The sequence below is a fragment of the Blennius ocellaris genome (genome assembly GCF_963422515.1).
Source record: "Blennius ocellaris genome assembly, chromosome: 23".
Classification (NCBI taxonomy): domain Eukaryota; kingdom Metazoa; phylum Chordata; class Actinopteri; order Blenniiformes; family Blenniidae; genus Blennius; species Blennius ocellaris.
The window spans coordinates 18,991,669-19,009,168 of NC_137672.1; the positions used below are offsets into that span (position 1 = coordinate 18,991,669).

Consider the following 17,500-nt stretch of genomic DNA (forward strand, 5'->3'; position numbering starts at 1 on the left):
TTCTGGGACATTTCACTCTACTTTGACCTGAAGGTTTAATTTAAATTGCATTTATGTCTTTTTCCATAATAAATGTCGATACTATTGACGTATACTCTGCGTAGCACAACGGTAAACGTATAAAGTTTATTTTTCGAGGTCAGAGTTCTACCGGTCCGACCAGAACCGTCGTTTCATTACGTCTTCACATCCTCTGACGAGGGATTTGAACCTTTTTCACACACAAATGAGCAAAAACAACTTTGTGGCCTTTTGACTTTGGGGAAAAAAAACATTTTAAATACTTGAGGCGCAGAATTCCAGCTTTGAAAATCCAATAGGTGAGAAAGACGAGAGGCCAGACGGGACGACGTGAACGGAAGGTGGCGAGGGGGTGAGGAGGGGGGGGGGGGGTGTAAACCAAGGGAAGGGGAAGGAACGGCGGGATGGGCGGTGGCGTGAGGAGAGGAGGGCCGGCGGGCGGCGGCGGTTGGCATCGCCGCCAGAAAATCGGCGCCACCGCGGTCGTAACCCTTCGGGCCGCGAGGGTCAGGCCTTTTGTTCCAGCCAAGGTCTTCCCGTGAAGAAGGTTGAGTCGAGTTTACAGGACGTGAATAAGCCTGGGGGGGGGGGGGGGGGGGGGGGGGGGGGGCACGAGGGGCAACAAGGACCTGAAGGCAAGAGTGGTGGCGGGGTGACAAGTTCAGCTCCATTCTCTCCGAGCGCCATTGTGCCCCGCTTTTCCTTCGGCCACAACAACAAGCTGCGGCGAGAAGCGGAGCTTTGATCCCGCGAGAGAGCCGGCCGGGAGGGTTCACGGTCCGGACTAGATTGTTTCGCCAAACAATTACACCACGCCTTTATGGAGGAATAACACGGAAACCTCCTCGGGGGCTGCTTTTTAAAAAAAAATAGTGGAACTTTTAGAAATTGAAGGGGGGTTCGACTTTTTAAAAATGAACGCAAATTTTCAGAAACGCTCGTACTAAGCATGTGCACCACCTGTACCGAGGACCCGCCCACACGGCGGCGTTTTAGGAGCCCGAAAATATTTTCGTTGAGGTTCCAGAGTGGAGGGAGTTGAAAGGGACACCTTGGCTTTGATGTGCTTTGTGTGAACGGACAAGATGCACATTGTTCAGGTTTTTCTTCTTCTTCACCAGCTGTTGGCCTCCGTGAAGTGTCACGACCACCACCTGAAGCTTCTTCTTAGTGTTTTCGATGTATTTCAGTGGGAGAGTTCTAGCGCCCCCGAAAGGCCTAGCATGGGTACTGCATGGTATTGCGTCATTTACATTGAAAATAAAAAAACGAACAACAGGGAGAAGAAAGTTCATTTGGGGGCGAGTGGACAGACCGGGAGTCACGACTCCCAGTCCATGTTCTCCTGGACTTTTATTTTGACAGTCAGCGTCACTGGTCTGTCCACTGCGATGTTTGCGTTCTCATCATTGACGTTTGTAGCATCGTTAGCATCGCTATCGTCTATATCGAGACGTGTGATGAAGATAAAGACTGAATAAGTGTACGAGCGTCTTCCTCACTTCATCCTCCTCCTCCTCCTCCTCCTCCTCCTCTTCCTCGTCCTCCACGTCCAGAATGCCCGAGTCTTGCTCCGACGCCGGGCTGCCACCTTGTCCGCCGTTCTCCGTCCCCGCCGCCGCCGCCGCCGCCTCCTTCCTGCAGCGCCGGCCAATCAGAGCCCTGGGCTGCGTGGACACGGAGCTGTCCAGCGACCGCTGGAGCTGCGCCTGGAGGACGAGGGAGGAAAGACAGACATCAGAGGGCGCCGCTTTTCTGGGCCGTTTCAGTCACTTCCTACATTTCCCGGGTCACGTTTCAGACGCCGGGCTCTCGTTGCGTCTGGCCGGACGCTTTCGGACACCGAGACCAGATGTCAACACGCGATAGCGGCGGCGGCGTCGCCGTCCCTGCGTGTGCCGCAGAGCCCCCCTCCCCCGCCGCCTTTAAAGACGGCGAAAAAACAATAGCGGGTCCAAAATACCAGCAGGTCTTGTGGGAAAAGCCGGCGGCGGCTCCTGGACAGAACCACCGCGGCTTCTACACCTTCTTTTTTTCCAGACAATTTGGGGAAACGGTTGGAAACTGGAGGTCGCCGGCTGAGACCTTTGAGCCGCACCTCGTCCCGTGGAAGTACCCTTGAAAACGAGCTATAAGAGAGCCTGAGAATACCCAGGGAGGGGGGGAGGGGTGGGGGGGGTGGGGGAGGGGCAGGCAGGAAGGGACGAGCAGGAAGGATGAAGAGTCAATGAAACCCAAAACAAAAGCACATGAAATCAGCTCGGAGTGGAAACGGGGGGGGGACAGTGGTGGACGTTTGATCTGCAGCCCAGACGAGTTCGTCGTGATCGTCGAGCTTCGCGACGCAGGACGACGATTCCAAATGCTTTGGACTTGACGGGGAGCTAAAAATGGCCGCCGCCGCGGCGACCTGGAAAGATTGGCCGGAGAACAATGCTAATGAAGCTTTATGGGAAAGAAAACGATGCGTTCAGACTAAACTGTGCCAGGAATTCTAAAAATAGCTAGTTTTTGTGGAAAAACAGGAAGTTTTGGTTCAAAAAATGAAAGGAAGCTGTTTTGTAAAAGACGATGGAAAGGAGGCGAGGAAGCTTTTAGGGCAGGTCTCGTTTAGCAAGGAGTCCCTGAGCGACTTTACGTGTGAATAACGGAATTTGTTTTTAGGCGAGACTAAATTACTAAACTAGCATCCAAACATAACCGCTTTCAAAATCTCGTTCTCCAATTATCTAGACGGTCTGAAGAACAGCAGAAATTCCAAAGCGAGTAAAATCAATTGATTTATATGATCTTAATTTATACCTCGAGCACTTTTATTTTTTATATTTTTTATATTTGCAAATGCCTTTAAGATGAAAAAGATGTTGTGAGGCTTTTCATCTTTTTGTGTAGCTATTATGTATATATATTGATCAATTCATTAAAAAGACAAAACATTCAGTCCAATTTCATCTCGAGGCCATATAATAACTTTTAGATCTAAACTTTTTTTTCTCAGACTATACGAGATGGAAAATTACGATATTCTTATTATTACTACCGTAAACGACTTAGATCTCAACACAAAGCCAGATTCAATGAAACCTTTTGGTTCAAAATGCAGTGAAATGTCCCATAAAACAAAACAAAAAAAAACTTTTACAAAAGGCGGAACAGAGCGAATGTTTAAGAATGTGGGCGGAGTCAAAGGTTTGCGGCCTTTACGGTCCGGAGAGTGAAACTAAAGTCCGATTGACCCCGACCAAAGAAATTCAGTTCTGTAGTTCCGACCATCCAGGCTGAAGTACGTCGGCGTCGCACTGCCAAAACTTTAGCATGTAGCCTCGCTACCGTACGAGCCTCGCAGCTCGTTAACACGTCGGAGGGCGGAGTTACGTGATGCACCTGAACGCATCACTCTCAGCGGTTAGAAACAGACCAACACGGACAAAAACTCTTTTCTCACTTAAACAGTTGAGAGAAACGTGTTTCTGACAACATTTGAAGTGAGAAACCATCCGCTTGATAGCCGACAGCTTTGAGTGATGCGTTCAGGTGCATCACGTAACTCTGCCCACCGACATTAGCAAGGCCACATGCTAAAGGTTTAGCAGTGAGACGCCGACATACTCCGGCCAGAAGGAGCTGGATGAAGAAAATGACGTCAAGTGACGCGGTTACATTCAGGCGCGCCCTGTAGTAGGGGAAATACGGTAATAGTCCCTTTGAACTTGCGTCAAAGCCCAAATATTCCAGTGGGAAAATCCCCGTCCTGGTGGACGGAGACACACTCTCAGGTCGTCTTTCCATCCACGCCCACATCCGCCTTTGAAACCCTGCGCTAGCGCTTCCTGTCGCCCGCCGGGCGACGGCACGTATGCCACCGTGAACTCTTGTTGTTGCGTCTCGACGCGACGACGACGGCGATGATGATGATGATGATGAGAAAAGCCGATGTGCGTGACGGGCGGGGGCAGAGTGTGGGAGAACACAATGCCATCTTTGATCCGATGCCCGACGCCGAGTGAGTCACCGAAAGACAATCGCAGCAAACAAAAGCAGTGGAAAGAGTCTCGCGGGGACCGAAGACGTGTCCGTCCAGTAAGACGGGGGGCAAAAGGTTCAGTCTCAAAGCACTTCAGAAAAACACAGCAGCTCATCCAGACTGTTATTCATGGACGTGATTGTCCTCGGAGCTAAAGTGGAAATAAAATATGGCAAAATAAAAAGTAACCGAGGCGCCGTCATTCAAACTAATCCAACGCAGGTTTTACAGCAGCTACGGGAAGTCGGAAGGTAAGGAACGAAAGAAGTGACGAAAAACTGTGAAAAAACAAACTTGAATTTGCCAAAATAAAACTATTTTTTTAGCCACAACTGCGATACGACGATTGGATGTTTTGCCAGCCCTGTTCTTTTGGTTTTTCTTGTCTTTTTCTCTTTTTGTTTTCATTTTATTCTATTTTTCTCCCCCCAGTCTTTGTCATTTTTTTCTTACTTCTTTCAATTTTTTTCTCTTGTCGTTTTCAATTGTTTTCATTTTTCATTCTTTTTTCAATTTTTTCTTGTGTTTTTCAATTTCTATCTAAATTTTCCCCCCATTTTTTTTCATTTTACATTATTTTAAAAAAAATTTCTTTTTCATTCTTTTTTCTATTTTTTTCTTTTTTCTATATTTTCTTTTCTCTTTTTCAATTTGTATCTCAATTTTTTCCCTTTTTTTTCTCTTGTGTTTTTCCCAAAAAATTATTTTTATTATTTTCATTATTTTTTTGCTTTTTCCTCCTCGACAGTCTGTCTTGTTGCGTCCCTCTGCTGGAAGCGGCCATCAGAGAACACGAACACCACGAAGTGTGTCTGGCGGGTGACGGTGACCCGGGGTTCCCCAGGAGAACATGGCCCAAAGCGCCACACTGCCCCCTACAGGTCAACTTCTACATTAAGTGAACGAACTCTCTGGTCTCATTGATGATGGACAGTGTGACAGCTTGGCGGCTCTGGACTCCGTACAGACGGAATGCAGAATATGGGACAACTGACAGAGGGACGGACAGACGACCACGCTGGACTGTTATCATTATCATTATCTCTCATATCACCAGGTGACGTCCAGGTCCATCAGTGTCTTTAACATCAGGAAGACGACTGACAAAACGCTCAAATTACTGAACTTTTAACTCGTTTACTTTTGCTTTTAAAGCCTCAAACAGTAAACAAGTACTAAAAAACATCAAAGCGACTCAGGAGCAGGTTTGGTCGGCGGCAAAACAAACAAACAAACAAACAAAAATAAAAACCCACCCTGCCTGGAACGTCCCTGCTTCAAGATCACTTTCTGGCAGGAAGACCGCTGTTCAGACATGATGGTGTCTGGTGGCAGTGAACTGTGGATCATTATTCGGCAGACGGCACACACACACACACACACACACACACACACACACACACACACACACCGGCTGCACGCACACGCATGTGTGTGTTCAGTAACTAGATACAGGTAATCAATCTTCCTCCACTTCACAGAACCAACAATCTGCTTCCCATTACCACGTGCGTGTGTGTGTGTGTGTGTGTGTGTGTGTGTGTGTGTGTGTGTGCGTGTGTGTGTGTGACTACTGAATACACAGCTGAAGTTTGGGTCTCGTCTTCTGGCTACCAGTGTAGACGGAGGGAAGAAAGGAGGAGCAGAGGGATGAAGGAGCGACGGACGTCGGTGGAAAGAAGAGGAGTTGGAAGGAGGACAGATGTTTTGGGGGGGGGGGAGGGGGGGGGGGGATGGGGGGGTAACGTGCCTTTAAGAAAGGAGGGAAAGGACCAACAACAAAGTAGATCCAGACTCACATTTAAAGCAAAGTCTGACTCTTATCAGCCTTTTTATGAAACCTTGTTTGGAGTTTGTCACTCTTCTTTTAATCCCTTCTTCTCTTCAGGATCACTTATAGAAAATATATCCAGAATATACACCGGACTACCAGCAAGGCCCAGGTAAGGCAGGTGAAGGACAGTCGGGAATGAAGCAGGAAGCTGCTGAGACCATCTGGAAACGGATTTATGAACATTTCATCCACATTTTAGTGCAAATTCTCTAATCTGGATTAAACATTATTGTGCAATCTAACTGGTTGGAACCGGATCCAGAACACCTGCTGTTCCAATACACTTGTTTATGTGTCGCTCTTTAAACGTCCAGACGTTTGGCGGCAGGTTTGTCGATATAGACAGACGGGAAATGCTGGAACCGACCGACCGGAGATATTTTCCCCCCAACGTTTGGTTTCTCCATTTCTTCTACCACATCTTTGGTTCCTCCACCCCTCCCCCACCCCCCTTCTTCTACCACATCTTTGGTTCCTCCACCCCTCCCCCACTCCCACAACACTGTTTGGTTCGTGTTCTTAACCAACAAACACCTCATCCTTTGGTTCGTCTATCATCTTCTACCATCTTCCACCATACCCTTTTGTTCTACTACCATGTTCCACCATACCCTTTGGTTCTTCTACTTCTTCTACCGTCTTCCACCATACCCTTTGGTTCCTCTACCATACCCTTTTGTTCTACTACCATGTTCCACCATACCCTTTGGTTCTTCTACTTCTTCTACCGTCTTCCACCATACCCTTTGGTTCCTCTACCATACCCTTTTGTTCTACTACCATCTTCCACCATACCCTTTGGTTCTTCTACCATACCCTTTTGTTCTACTACCATGTTCCACCATACCCTTTGGTTCTTCTACTTCTTCTACCGTCTTCCACCATACCCTTTGGTTCCTCTACCGCCTTCCACCACACCCTTTGGTTCCTCTACCGTCTTCCACCATACCCTTTGGTTCCTCTACCATCTTCCACCATACCCTTTGGTTCCTCTACCATCTTCCACCATGCCCCTTGGTTCCTCTACCATCTTCCACCATACCCTTTGGTTCTTCTACCATCTTCCACCATACCCTTTGGTTCCTCTACCATCTTCCACCATACCCTTTGGTTCCTCTACCATCTTCCACCATACCCTTTGGTTCCTCTACCATCTTCCACCATGCCCCTTGGTTCCTCTACCATCTTCCACCATACCCTTTGGTTCTTCTACCATACCCTTTGGTTCTTCTACCATCTTCCACCATACCCTTTGGTTCTTCTACCATACCCTTTGGTTCTTTTACCATACCCTTTGGTTCCTCTACCATCTTCCACCATACCCCTTGGTTCTTCTACCATCTTCCACCATACCCTTTGGTTCCTCTATCATCTTCCACCATACCCCTTGGTTCTTCTACCGTTTTCCACTGCACCCTTTGGCTCTTCTACCGTCTTCCACCATACCCTTTGGTTCCTCCACTTTTGTTCCCCCCATATTGTTTGGTTCTTGTTCTTGGACCAACAATCACCCCATGGTTTGATTCCTCTCCTCCTTCCCTGTCTGACCACATCCTTTGGTTTTTGTTCTTCTACCGTCTTCCTCTTCATCCGTTGGTTCCTCCACTTCCTCCACCATTTCCCACCACATCCTTTGTTTTTTGTTCTTCCGTCTTGCGCCTCATTCTATGGTTCCTTTACTTCTTCACCCGTCTCACTCCACGTTCTCCACCCCCCCCCCTCCCCCATCCTGTAATTCTCCTCGCCCACCTCCCACACCACCATCATGGAATCCTCCTGTTTCGCTCAACCATCTCCCACCTCATCCTTTGGGTTCTCCTTTGTTTTTACCCCCACTCCCCCCCCACCCCCCCCCTCCTCCTCCTCCCCCTCCTCCTCCTCTCCATCCATGGGCATGTGGCAGCAGACAATAGCTCTATTGTAAGCCACTTCTCCTCTCCTCCATCCCCTCCTCCGATTCCTCCCCCTCTTTCCCCCCAGATCTATTTATTTTCACATCCTTGGTGGAGGGCGCTGCAGCGGCGCGGAGAGTCGGAGTTAATTTGGACCAGAGAGCTGCAGAGAGACGCCGAGTCTGAGAGCCAAAGACTCCGGCGCGGTGGAAAGAAAGTGAAGAAAAAATAAAAAAAAATCTTGAGCAAGAAAAACGGGGTAAAGGAGGGACAAAGGAAAGAAGACGCTCTAATTTGTCTTTCCACAATCGTTCACTTCTTTCACACGCAGTTGCGGCGCTCCCGGGCGAGCGTGCGCGCCGCTAGCCAAACATGGGATACAACAACATAATCCCAGTATCGGTATCGGCTCCGCCGCTCCGCCGGGGTTTCCATAATCTCCCTTGTCATTAGTGGTTGGCGGCGTTAGCGGTTAGCTTCTTCAGTGACTGCAAGTGGATTTTCTACGCCAGTGACTCTGGAGTTGTGGTCCGACCCCCCCTCCCCCCCACCCCCCTCCCCCGCAACTCAGGGTCGCTGAAGGGCTGCCAGAGAGCAGATGTTCAACACGCGGAATACTTTTTTTTTTTTTTTTTTAAACCCGACAAATTCCTTAAACTTCACAAATGTATGACGACTTTACTTCTTTACCGACGGACCGTTTTCTGCTCTCCGAGTCTGGAAGTTGGACGTTTGACGGTGAACGAGTCTCTTCTAGAAGAAGCGTTTTGACGCCCGGTGGCCGGACGAGGCCGCGACTCGTCACCCGCGTCGTTTTCAGACTCGTCAAAGCAGCGAGAGAGAACTTGTGACCTGGAGCTCAAACCCCAAAGTCGAGTTCCAGTAGCGCCTGGCGACGCTTTAGCAACACCTAGAGGACGGAAATGTTCTTCCACGAGGTTTTAACAGCGTCTGCTTCATGTTTTATATACAGAATTATAGTCAAACATTATATATTTAATAAAAAAATTATAAAAAAGCCAACATTTAACTAGTCCGCTTTCATCTTCTGCAAAAAGGTAGAAAACTTTTACCCGATCGAGGACCTTTTTACAAGTTCTTCAGAAATGTTTCCAAAACAAAAGCCTTTTTTTCTGTGATGTTGAAGAGACTTACTTGATTTACTGTTTGTTTGGGAAGTAATTTAAATCCTGATTTCTATTTTTTTTTAATGAATTTCTGTTGACGGTACAGCCACACGACGAGAAAAACGATCTTTCTCCTCCAAAAACCCGAGGAAACGTGGAAATCTGGAAAAAAAACCAGCATTTTCACAACTTCTCACACTTTTCTCGAGGATCAAAGACTCTTTCTTTGAGAAATTCTGGATTTTCTTAGCCGCTAAACAACTCAAATGTTGATCATTTCGCTCGAGCTGCGGCCGCGCCATCTTTGGTATCCCAGAATCCCTTGCGGCAGGTTGAAAGGGCGTGAAGCCTCCGGAGTTTTCCCATCGGCTCAATGACTGAATCTTAAAAAAGTCCTGAGTCTCCGTCCACTCGTCTATCTGTCATCGCAGCGCTCCTTCCTCGTTCCCACCCCACCCCTTCATCCTGCCATTCCAAAGACCCCCGACACCCCGCCTCCCCCCCCTCCCCCAACACAAAAAAAAAGAAAAGAAAAAAAGAAAAGAAAAGGCCCACAAATAAACAAGAGGCCTCACTTTGAGCTCCGGCTACTGAAGGAGAACACAAACAGACACTCGTATGGAACTTCCTTGGCCTTGGAAAAGTGAAAAACAATGAGGTAAGTGCTGAAAAGCTGGAGACGCCGAGTGTGTGTGTGTGTGTGTGTGTGTGTGTGTGTGTGTGTGTGTGTGTGTGTGTGTGTGTGTGTGTGTGTGGTTTCTTAATGCTTTCCATCAGAAGGTTTCATTCAAATCAGACTTTAAGTTGAGATTCTAGTAGTTATTGTGTGGTTTTATTATTTACTTTCAAAGTTAAACATTTCCAGGTTATTCTGGAGATATTTGACCGGTCCCACCTGGTCCAGACTGGTCCCACCTGGTCCAGACTGGTCCCACCTGGTCCAGACCGGTCCCACCTGGTCCAGACCGGTCCCACCCGGTCCAGACCAGTTCCACCCGGTCCAGACCAAACTGGGCCTCCGGACTAAAACGGCAGGTTGAACCGGCAGCGAGCGACGATTGGCGGCAGTTTTACAAAATGTCATTCCTTTGTAAGGTTCCTCGATTCCTTTGAAGTCTTTTATTATGCGTCACCTGTAGCCCCGCCCCCTCCTCTCCCACATGTCACCTGTAGCCCCGCCCCCCCATTACCACATGTCAACTGTAGCCCCGCCTCCTCCACTCCCACATGTCACCTGTAGCCCCGCCCCCTCCACTCCCACATGTGCTACCTGTAGCCCCGCCCCCTCCTCTCCCACATGTCACCTGTAGCCCCGCCCCTCCACTCACCCACGTGTCACCTCCCCTCCATCCTCACATGTCACCTGTAGCCCCGCCCCCTCCACTCACCCATGTGTCACATGTAGCCCCGCCCCCTCCTCTCCCACATGTCACCTGTAGCCCCGCCCCCTCCACTCACCCACGTGTCACCTCCCCTCCACTCCCACATGTCACCTGTAGCCCCGCCCCCTCCACTCACCCACGTGTCACCTCCCCTCCACTCCCACATGTCACCTGTAGCCCTGCCCCCTCCACTCACCCACGTGTCATATGTAGCCCCGCCCCCTCCACTCCCACATGTCACCTGTAGCCCCGCCCCCTCCACTCACCCATGTGTCACATGTAGCCCCGCCCCCTCCACTCCCACATGTCACCTGTAGCCCCGCCCCCCCACTCACCCATGTGTCACCTCCCCTCCACTCTCACATGTCACCTGTAGCCCCGCCCCCTCCACTCCCACGTGTCACATGTAGCCCCGCCCCCTCCACTCCCACGCACCTGTCTCATGGCCGTCTCTCCGATCTTGTCCGAGTGCTTGCGGATGCTCTCCAGGAAGTCCCTGAGCTGCGTCATGGCCGTGTCCCGGATCTGCGTCCGCAGCCTGGGGATGTTGTCGGCCATGATGGAGCAGAAGCGGTACTGGCCGGCCCGGGGGAGGCACGTCTGCTCCAGCTGCTCCAGGGTGCGCAGCGCCGGGTAGTACCTGCAGGCCAACGCACGCTTTCACTTAAAGTCCCAGTGAAATATAAAACACTACTTTGCAAAAAAAGACGATAGTTGTGGTTCTACTTGTAAGGTTCCGCCGACTCTGCCCCACCACTGTTGTCGCATAACAAAGTTATTTGAATTTTGAATCTCCAGCCGACGAAGTCGGGGGAATCCTTCTTCTTCGTGGGCCATTGTGGGCGGAGCCTATGTGTGACATCACGAGTTGTGCAGATCTCGATCAATTGTGTTTATATCGGCTTGTTTCCTCTTAAATATCCACGTTTTTACAGAGTTTTGATGTTATAGTCGGTGTTTAATGAGCCTTGACGGCGGCTAGCAGTTAGCGGGAGCCGCTAGCTCGGGTGGCTAGCAGCTAGCGGGAGCCACTAGCTTGGGCAGCTAGCAGCTAGCAGGAGCCACTAGCTCGGGCGCCAAGACGATCAATCACTGGGTTTGAAATGACCACGATGATGAAATCTGGTTCAATTCAGCCTCTTCGTGGTCAAAACTCTGATCCTCCATAATGTAAACACAACTTGGGCGTGTGCACAACTCGTGATGTCACTCTGTTATTGTCAGAAGCTCCGCCCAGCAGAGGAAATAGCGCCGTTTATCGGCTATTTTCTCGCAGATTGTCGTGTTTTAACATTTTACCCTTCAGCCAGTTATCAGGAAAACGTTCTAGAAGCGACACCAGAGGGTTCTGGAGGTGGAACCTTCATTTCACTTTCCTTTAACACAATCAGGCCGGTCGCTTTTCCCCGTGCACTTGTTTTTTGAAACTCCACCGACACCATCTGGTTCTCGTCCACCTGCCAACCTGGACCCCGCTCTGGGGAGTTTTATCGCGCGGCTAATGTGGCGTTGCTAAAGCTCCGCGAGACGAGTCATTAAGGACAATGAATCACCCGTCAGAGGGCTGCGTGACTGGGAAGGCGTCTGCGAGGAAACAAAAGGAGGTTTCCAACACAACAAGCGCCTTCGAAGACGCGGCGTCTCCGGAGGAGCTCGGCTCGCCGCTGGCCGACCCCCTCGCCGCCCCCCCCCGGCCGACCCCCTCGCCGCCCCCCCCCGGCCGCCGCTGGCCGACCCCCTCGCCGCCACCCCCCCCGGCCGCCGCTGGCCGACCCCCTCGCCGCCCCCCCCCGGCCGCCGCTGGCCGACCCCCCTCGCCGCCACCCCCCCCCCGGCCGCCGCTGGCCGACCCCCTCACCGCCACCCCCCCCCGGCCGCCGCTGGCCGACCCCCTCGCCACCCCCCCCCGGCCGCCGCTGGCCGACCCCCTCGCCGCCCCCCGGCCGCCGCTGGCCGACCCCCTCGCCGCCCCCCGGCCGCCGCTGGCCGACCCCCTCGCCGCCACCCCCCCCCGGCCGCCGCTGGCCGACCCCCTCGCCACCCCCCGGCCGCCGCTGGCCGACCCCTCGCCGCCCCCCGGCCGCCGCTCGCGGACCCCCTCGCCACCCCCCCCGGCCGCCGCTGGCCGACCCCCTCGCCGCCCCCCGGCCGCCGCTGGCCGACCCCCTCGCCACCCCCCCCGGCCTCCGCTGGCCGACCCCCTCGCCGCCCCCCGGCCGCCGCTGGCCGACCCCCTCGCCACCCCCCCCCGGCCTCCGCTGGCCGACCCCCTCGCCGCCCCCCGGCCGCCGCTGGCCGACCCCCTCGCCACCCCCCCCCGGCCGCCGCTGGCCGACCCCCTCGCCGCCCCCCCCAGCCGCCGCTGGCTGACCCCCTCGCCGCCCCCCGGCCGCCGCTGGCCGACCCCCTCGCCGCCCCCCCCAGCCGCCGCTGGCTGACCCCCTCGCCGCCCCCCGGCCGCCGCTGGCCGACCCCTCGCCGCCGCAGGACGGCAGGACGAAGGGAAAACACACAAACAAACGACAAATTTATGGCCCAGCAGACGGAGACCTGCAGGTCAGGCTGAGGGCAGCAGAGCAGCAGAGCAGCAGAGCAGCAGAGCAGCAGGAGGACGGAGACTCTCCATTCCCAGCGCTCTGGCGCCCTCTGGTGGCCGGACGCTTCAACAGACGGTCACCAGGAGTGTCTGATTTGCTGGAGACGCGACATGGCCTCAGATCAATATCAGGACATATTGATCAGTTCTCCTCCATGACGATGAAGAGATAACGACTCCACCACTAGATGGAGTCGTTCTACTGAGAGAACGACTCCTCTGGAACGATTTAATGACACTTCAAAGGAGTGGAAAACGACAGTGTGTGAAGATCAATGAAGAAAATGTGAATTAAGTAATTTTAGTTCAGATTTATTGAAGATTAATCTGATTAATCAGATTTTACTGAGAGAAAGAGAGCGAGAGAGAGTGAGATAGAGCGAGAGCGAACGAGAGAGAGCATCAGAGAGAGAAAGAGAGAGAGTGAGAGCGAGAGAGAGTGAGAGTGAGCAAGCTAGCGCGAGCAAGAGAGCGAGAGCAAACGAGAGAGAGCGAGAGACAGAGAGAGTATCAGAGAGAGCGAGAGAGCAAGAGAGTGAGAGCGACAGAGAGAGACAGAGAGAGCGAGACAGACAGACAGACAGACAGACAGACAGAGAGAGAGAGAGAGAGAGCAAGAGAGTGAGAGCGACAGAGAGAGACAGAGAGAGCGAGAGAGAGAGAGCGAGAGAGAGAGAGAGAGCAAGAGAGTGAGAGAGCAAGAGAGTGAGAGCGACAGAGAGAGACAGAGAGAGAGAGTGAGAGCGAGAGCGACAGAGAGAGAGAGAGAGAGAGAGAGAGAGCAAGAGAGTGAGAGCGACAGAGAGAGACAGAGAGAGAGAGAGAGAGAGAGAGAGAGCGACAGAGAGAGCAAGAGAGTGAGAGAGACAGAGAGAGACAGAGAGAGAGAGCGACAGAGAGAGACAGAGCGACAGAGAGAGAGAGACAGAGAGCGAGAGCGAGAGCGAGAGAGAGAGCGAGAGCGACAGAGAGAGAGAGACAGAGAGCGAGAGCGAGAGCGAGAGCGAGAGCGAGAGCGAGAGAGAGAGAGAGAGAGATTGATTCTCTGGTTGATCCAATCAAAGAAAGAGAAACCAGCAGAGAGTCTAGTTGACGTACCGTCTGGCTCTCATCTGCTCCTGCAGCCTCCCGTACATCTCCAGGACTGAGGAGGAGAGACAAGAGTCACAACCACGGAATGGAGAGACAAGACAGGAGGAGAGCAAAAGACTGACGGAGGAGAGGAACAGACTGACGGAGGAGAAGAACAGACTGACGGAGAGAAGGAGGTTGAGGAGGAAGAAGACAAACTGGGTTGACGAGAAGTGTCTAAAGTGGAAAAGGAAAACTTTTGCTGCGTTTGTGGTCCGTTTCCACGACAACGGTGCTCAGACTTAGAGAGTCTGACTCCGTCGCCGTGGCAACCGGAGGAAAACGCAACTTCTCTGAAACGCTGCTGCCGAGGACGAACAGTACGGCCGTGATGAAAGGAAATAGAGTAGAAAGAGAGGAAGAGGAAGGAGAAGAAAAAGACTTTACAAAGACGAAGTAGTACTTGAAGAAAAAGAGGAGGAATAAGAACTTTTCAAACAAGAAAACGTATTTTACAAAGAAGAAGCAGAAGAAGAAGAAGAAGAAGCCAGCAGAGGAGAACAGTGATGGTGGTCCAGCTCTATAGATCTACACCACATAGATCCTCTACGCCAGTGTTTTTCAACCGCTGAGCCGCGGCACTCTGGTGTTTCCTCCAGATCGTCAGCTGAGTCGTGGGAAATTATCACATTTCACATTTTTTTCTAAAAAACCTTTGCTCTCACGGCGACAGTGTGTTGCAGAGTAATCATGTATAAATACTCTTCACCACTAGAGGGCAGCACAGAACTTTGCCGGTGAAATGTAAAGTGACAGACGTCAGTGTGGTTCATCTCCACCTCCTGCTACCATCTTGTATCAAAGTACTGTGTCAGTGACAGTGATGGAGAAGTTTTTGAAAACCAGGATCTCAGCTCTTCATCCATCAGGTCCAGGTTTCACACTGAGGGAGGCACTATTAAAAAAAGTCCTTGCTTTCTGGATTTACTGGATTCCTGTTGATAAAACTTTGATGAGAATGACTTTGATGTATTTGATGAGAATGACTTTGATGTCTTTGATGAGAATGACTTTGATGTCTTTGATGAGAATGACTATATTGTTAATAGAGGCTACAGAGTTTAACTTTTTAACATTTTCAGGTGGAGGTGTGACTCCAGAGTTTTTTAAAAAGTGTTTCTTGGCTCAAAAAGGTTGAAAAACACTGCACTATAGAGCTACAGCACATAGATCCTCTATAGCAGCACCTGGAAGGCAGTGTGTGAGCTTGTCGATGGTGGAGGCGATGTTCCTCTGCTGCACCCGACACTGCTGCAGCTCCTCCATGGACATCAGCAGCTGAAACGACATCACAGCGTCTCAGCGGAGGAGCGGCGGCGGCGGCGTCCTGCAGCCGGAGCGTTCACACTTACCGCTTTACCGTCGCCCTGCAGCCGCCGGTTGGTCTCCGTCACCTGACTCTGTAAGACACCGTCACATCCTGTGTTACATCACAACACTGAGATCTGAAGCAGCTTGAAGGTTAATTGTGCATCAAAGTGGAAGATTTCATTTTTTTTCAACATTTAATTTAGATTAATCACAAGGTTTTGCATAAAAGTCCTCTAAAATACTGATTTTCAGTTGTAATGCAGTTCCAGGTCTCTTCTGGATCTAAACCAGGTGTCAAACTGGTTTCAGTTGAGGAGCCATATCAACCTGACCTCACCTCTGGGGGGCCAACTAGTCCAACATCACATTAAACTGCACATCTGGACAAATACAAAGACGTTCCTTCTATTGATCCTTTTGGAACTGCAAGGATTTGCCATTTTATTCTGAAATACACATAGTAAAGGAAATTATATATTATTATATTTGCAAGAATTGACCAGTTTATTCTGAAATATACATATTAAAGGAAATTATATATTATTATAGTTGCAAAAATTGGCCATTTTATTCTGAAATATACATATTAAAGGAAATTATATATTATTATAGTTGCAAAACTTGGCCATTTTATTCTGAAATATACACAAAGGAAATCAGATATTATATTTGCAAAAAATGTTTTACGTGTCTAAAGTTTCACTTCACATAAGTTTCGTTTGGGAACGTTTTGAAAACGACACCCGTCTACATGGATCGTCTGTTTTCTTCCTCCTCTCTTTTTTTTTAAAATCACTTCATCAACTCCTTCCTCGTCTTCAGCCTTCCCTTGTTTCCTTCAACCTCGTCCTCCTTCCAGTACCACTTCCCTCCACAAGATGGAGCAGTGAGCCACTCTAACCCACCAAACTGTACATTAGGACGAAGGCCTGTGGTTGCCGTGGCGACCGGCGCGGCTCTCTCACCTTGAGCTTGTGGGCCTCGCCCCGCACCTTGAGCAGCTCGGTGATGGAGTCGACGAAGCCCTGGAAGTGGTGGTTACACATCTTCTCTATGTCGCGGTCGTGGTTCCTGATCCGCACGTCCAGCTTCTCCATGAACAGGCCGTGTTCCTGCCCGTCGTACACCGACCTGCAACCACCATACCTCCAGTTAGAGACCATACACCCACCTGCAACCACCATACCTCCAGTTAGAGGCCATACACCCACCTGCAACCACCATACCTCCAGTTAGAGACCATACACCCACCTGCAATGACCATACCCTCAGTTACAGGCCATACACCGACCTGCAACGACCATACCTCCAGTTAGAGATCATACACCCACCTGCAACGACCATACCTCCAGTTAGAGATCATACACCCACCTGCAACGACCATACCTCCAGTTAGAGACCATACACCCACCTACAACGACCATACCTCCAGTTAGAGGCCTTACACCAACCTGCAATGACCATACCCTCAGTTACAGGCCATACACCGACCTGCAACGACCATACCTCCAGTGACAGGCCTTACACCGACCTGCAACGACCATACCCTCAGTTACAGGCCGTGTTCCTGCCCGTCGTACACCGACCTGCAACGACCAAACCCTCAGGTACAGGCCATACACCGACCTGCAACAATCATACCTCAGTGACAGGCCTTACACCGACCTGCAACAACCATACCCTCAGTTACAGGCCATACACCGACCTGCAACAACCGTACCTTAAGTTACAGGCCATACACCGACCTGCAACAACCATACCCTCAGTTACAGGCCATACACCGACCTGCAACAACCGTACCTTAAGTTACAGGCCATACACCGACCTGCAACAACCGTACCTTAAGTTACAGGCCATACACCGACCTGCAACAACCGTACCTTAAGTTACAGGCCATACACCGACCTGCAACAACCGTACCTTAAGTTACAGGCCATACACCGACCTGCAACAACCATACCCTCAGTGACAGGCCATACACCGACCTGCAACAACCATACCCTCAGTTACAGGCCTTACACCGACCTGCAACAACCGTACCTACAGATACTAGTTCAAATCTTAAATCCAATCCTTTAAAAATAAAAGCAGCTATTATATTTGTATTATGTTGTAATAATGTAACATTTTCAACTCATCAAGCAATAATGTTGCTTTTTTATATAAACATTGTTGCATTTTT

The 17,500-nt window shown here is 50.8% G+C and overlaps 2 protein-coding genes across 2 annotated transcripts in view; one reads left to right on the top strand and one right to left on the bottom strand.

The window, feature by feature from the left end:
- Positions 1–17,500, bottom strand: part of LOC308146987 (uncharacterized protein) — a gene marked incomplete at its 3' end in the record, with an annotated part of 59,039 nt that overhangs the window by 34,730 nt on the left and 6,809 nt on the right. The window contains exons 2-8 of the mRNA XM_080519018.1: positions 16,284–16,449; positions 15,360–15,407; positions 15,195–15,285; positions 13,975–14,020; positions 10,716–10,920; positions 1,509–1,730; positions 401–512 (exon numbers count right to left, since the gene is read on the bottom strand). Coding sequence (XP_080375144.1) covers positions 401–512; positions 1,509–1,730; positions 10,716–10,920; positions 13,975–14,020; positions 15,195–15,285; positions 15,360–15,407; positions 16,284–16,449 — 890 coding nt within the window. The remainder of the gene's footprint in view (positions 1–400; positions 513–1,508; positions 1,731–10,715; positions 10,921–13,974; positions 14,021–15,194; positions 15,286–15,359; positions 15,408–16,283; positions 16,450–17,500) is intronic.
- Positions 9,433–17,500, top strand: part of tkfc (triokinase/FMN cyclase) — a 29,025-nt gene continuing 20,957 nt past the window's right edge. Inside the window, exon 1 of the mRNA XM_080518834.1 lies at positions 9,433–9,556. The gene's annotated coding sequence lies outside the window, so the exon portion shown is untranslated. The remainder of the gene's footprint in view (positions 9,557–17,500) is intronic.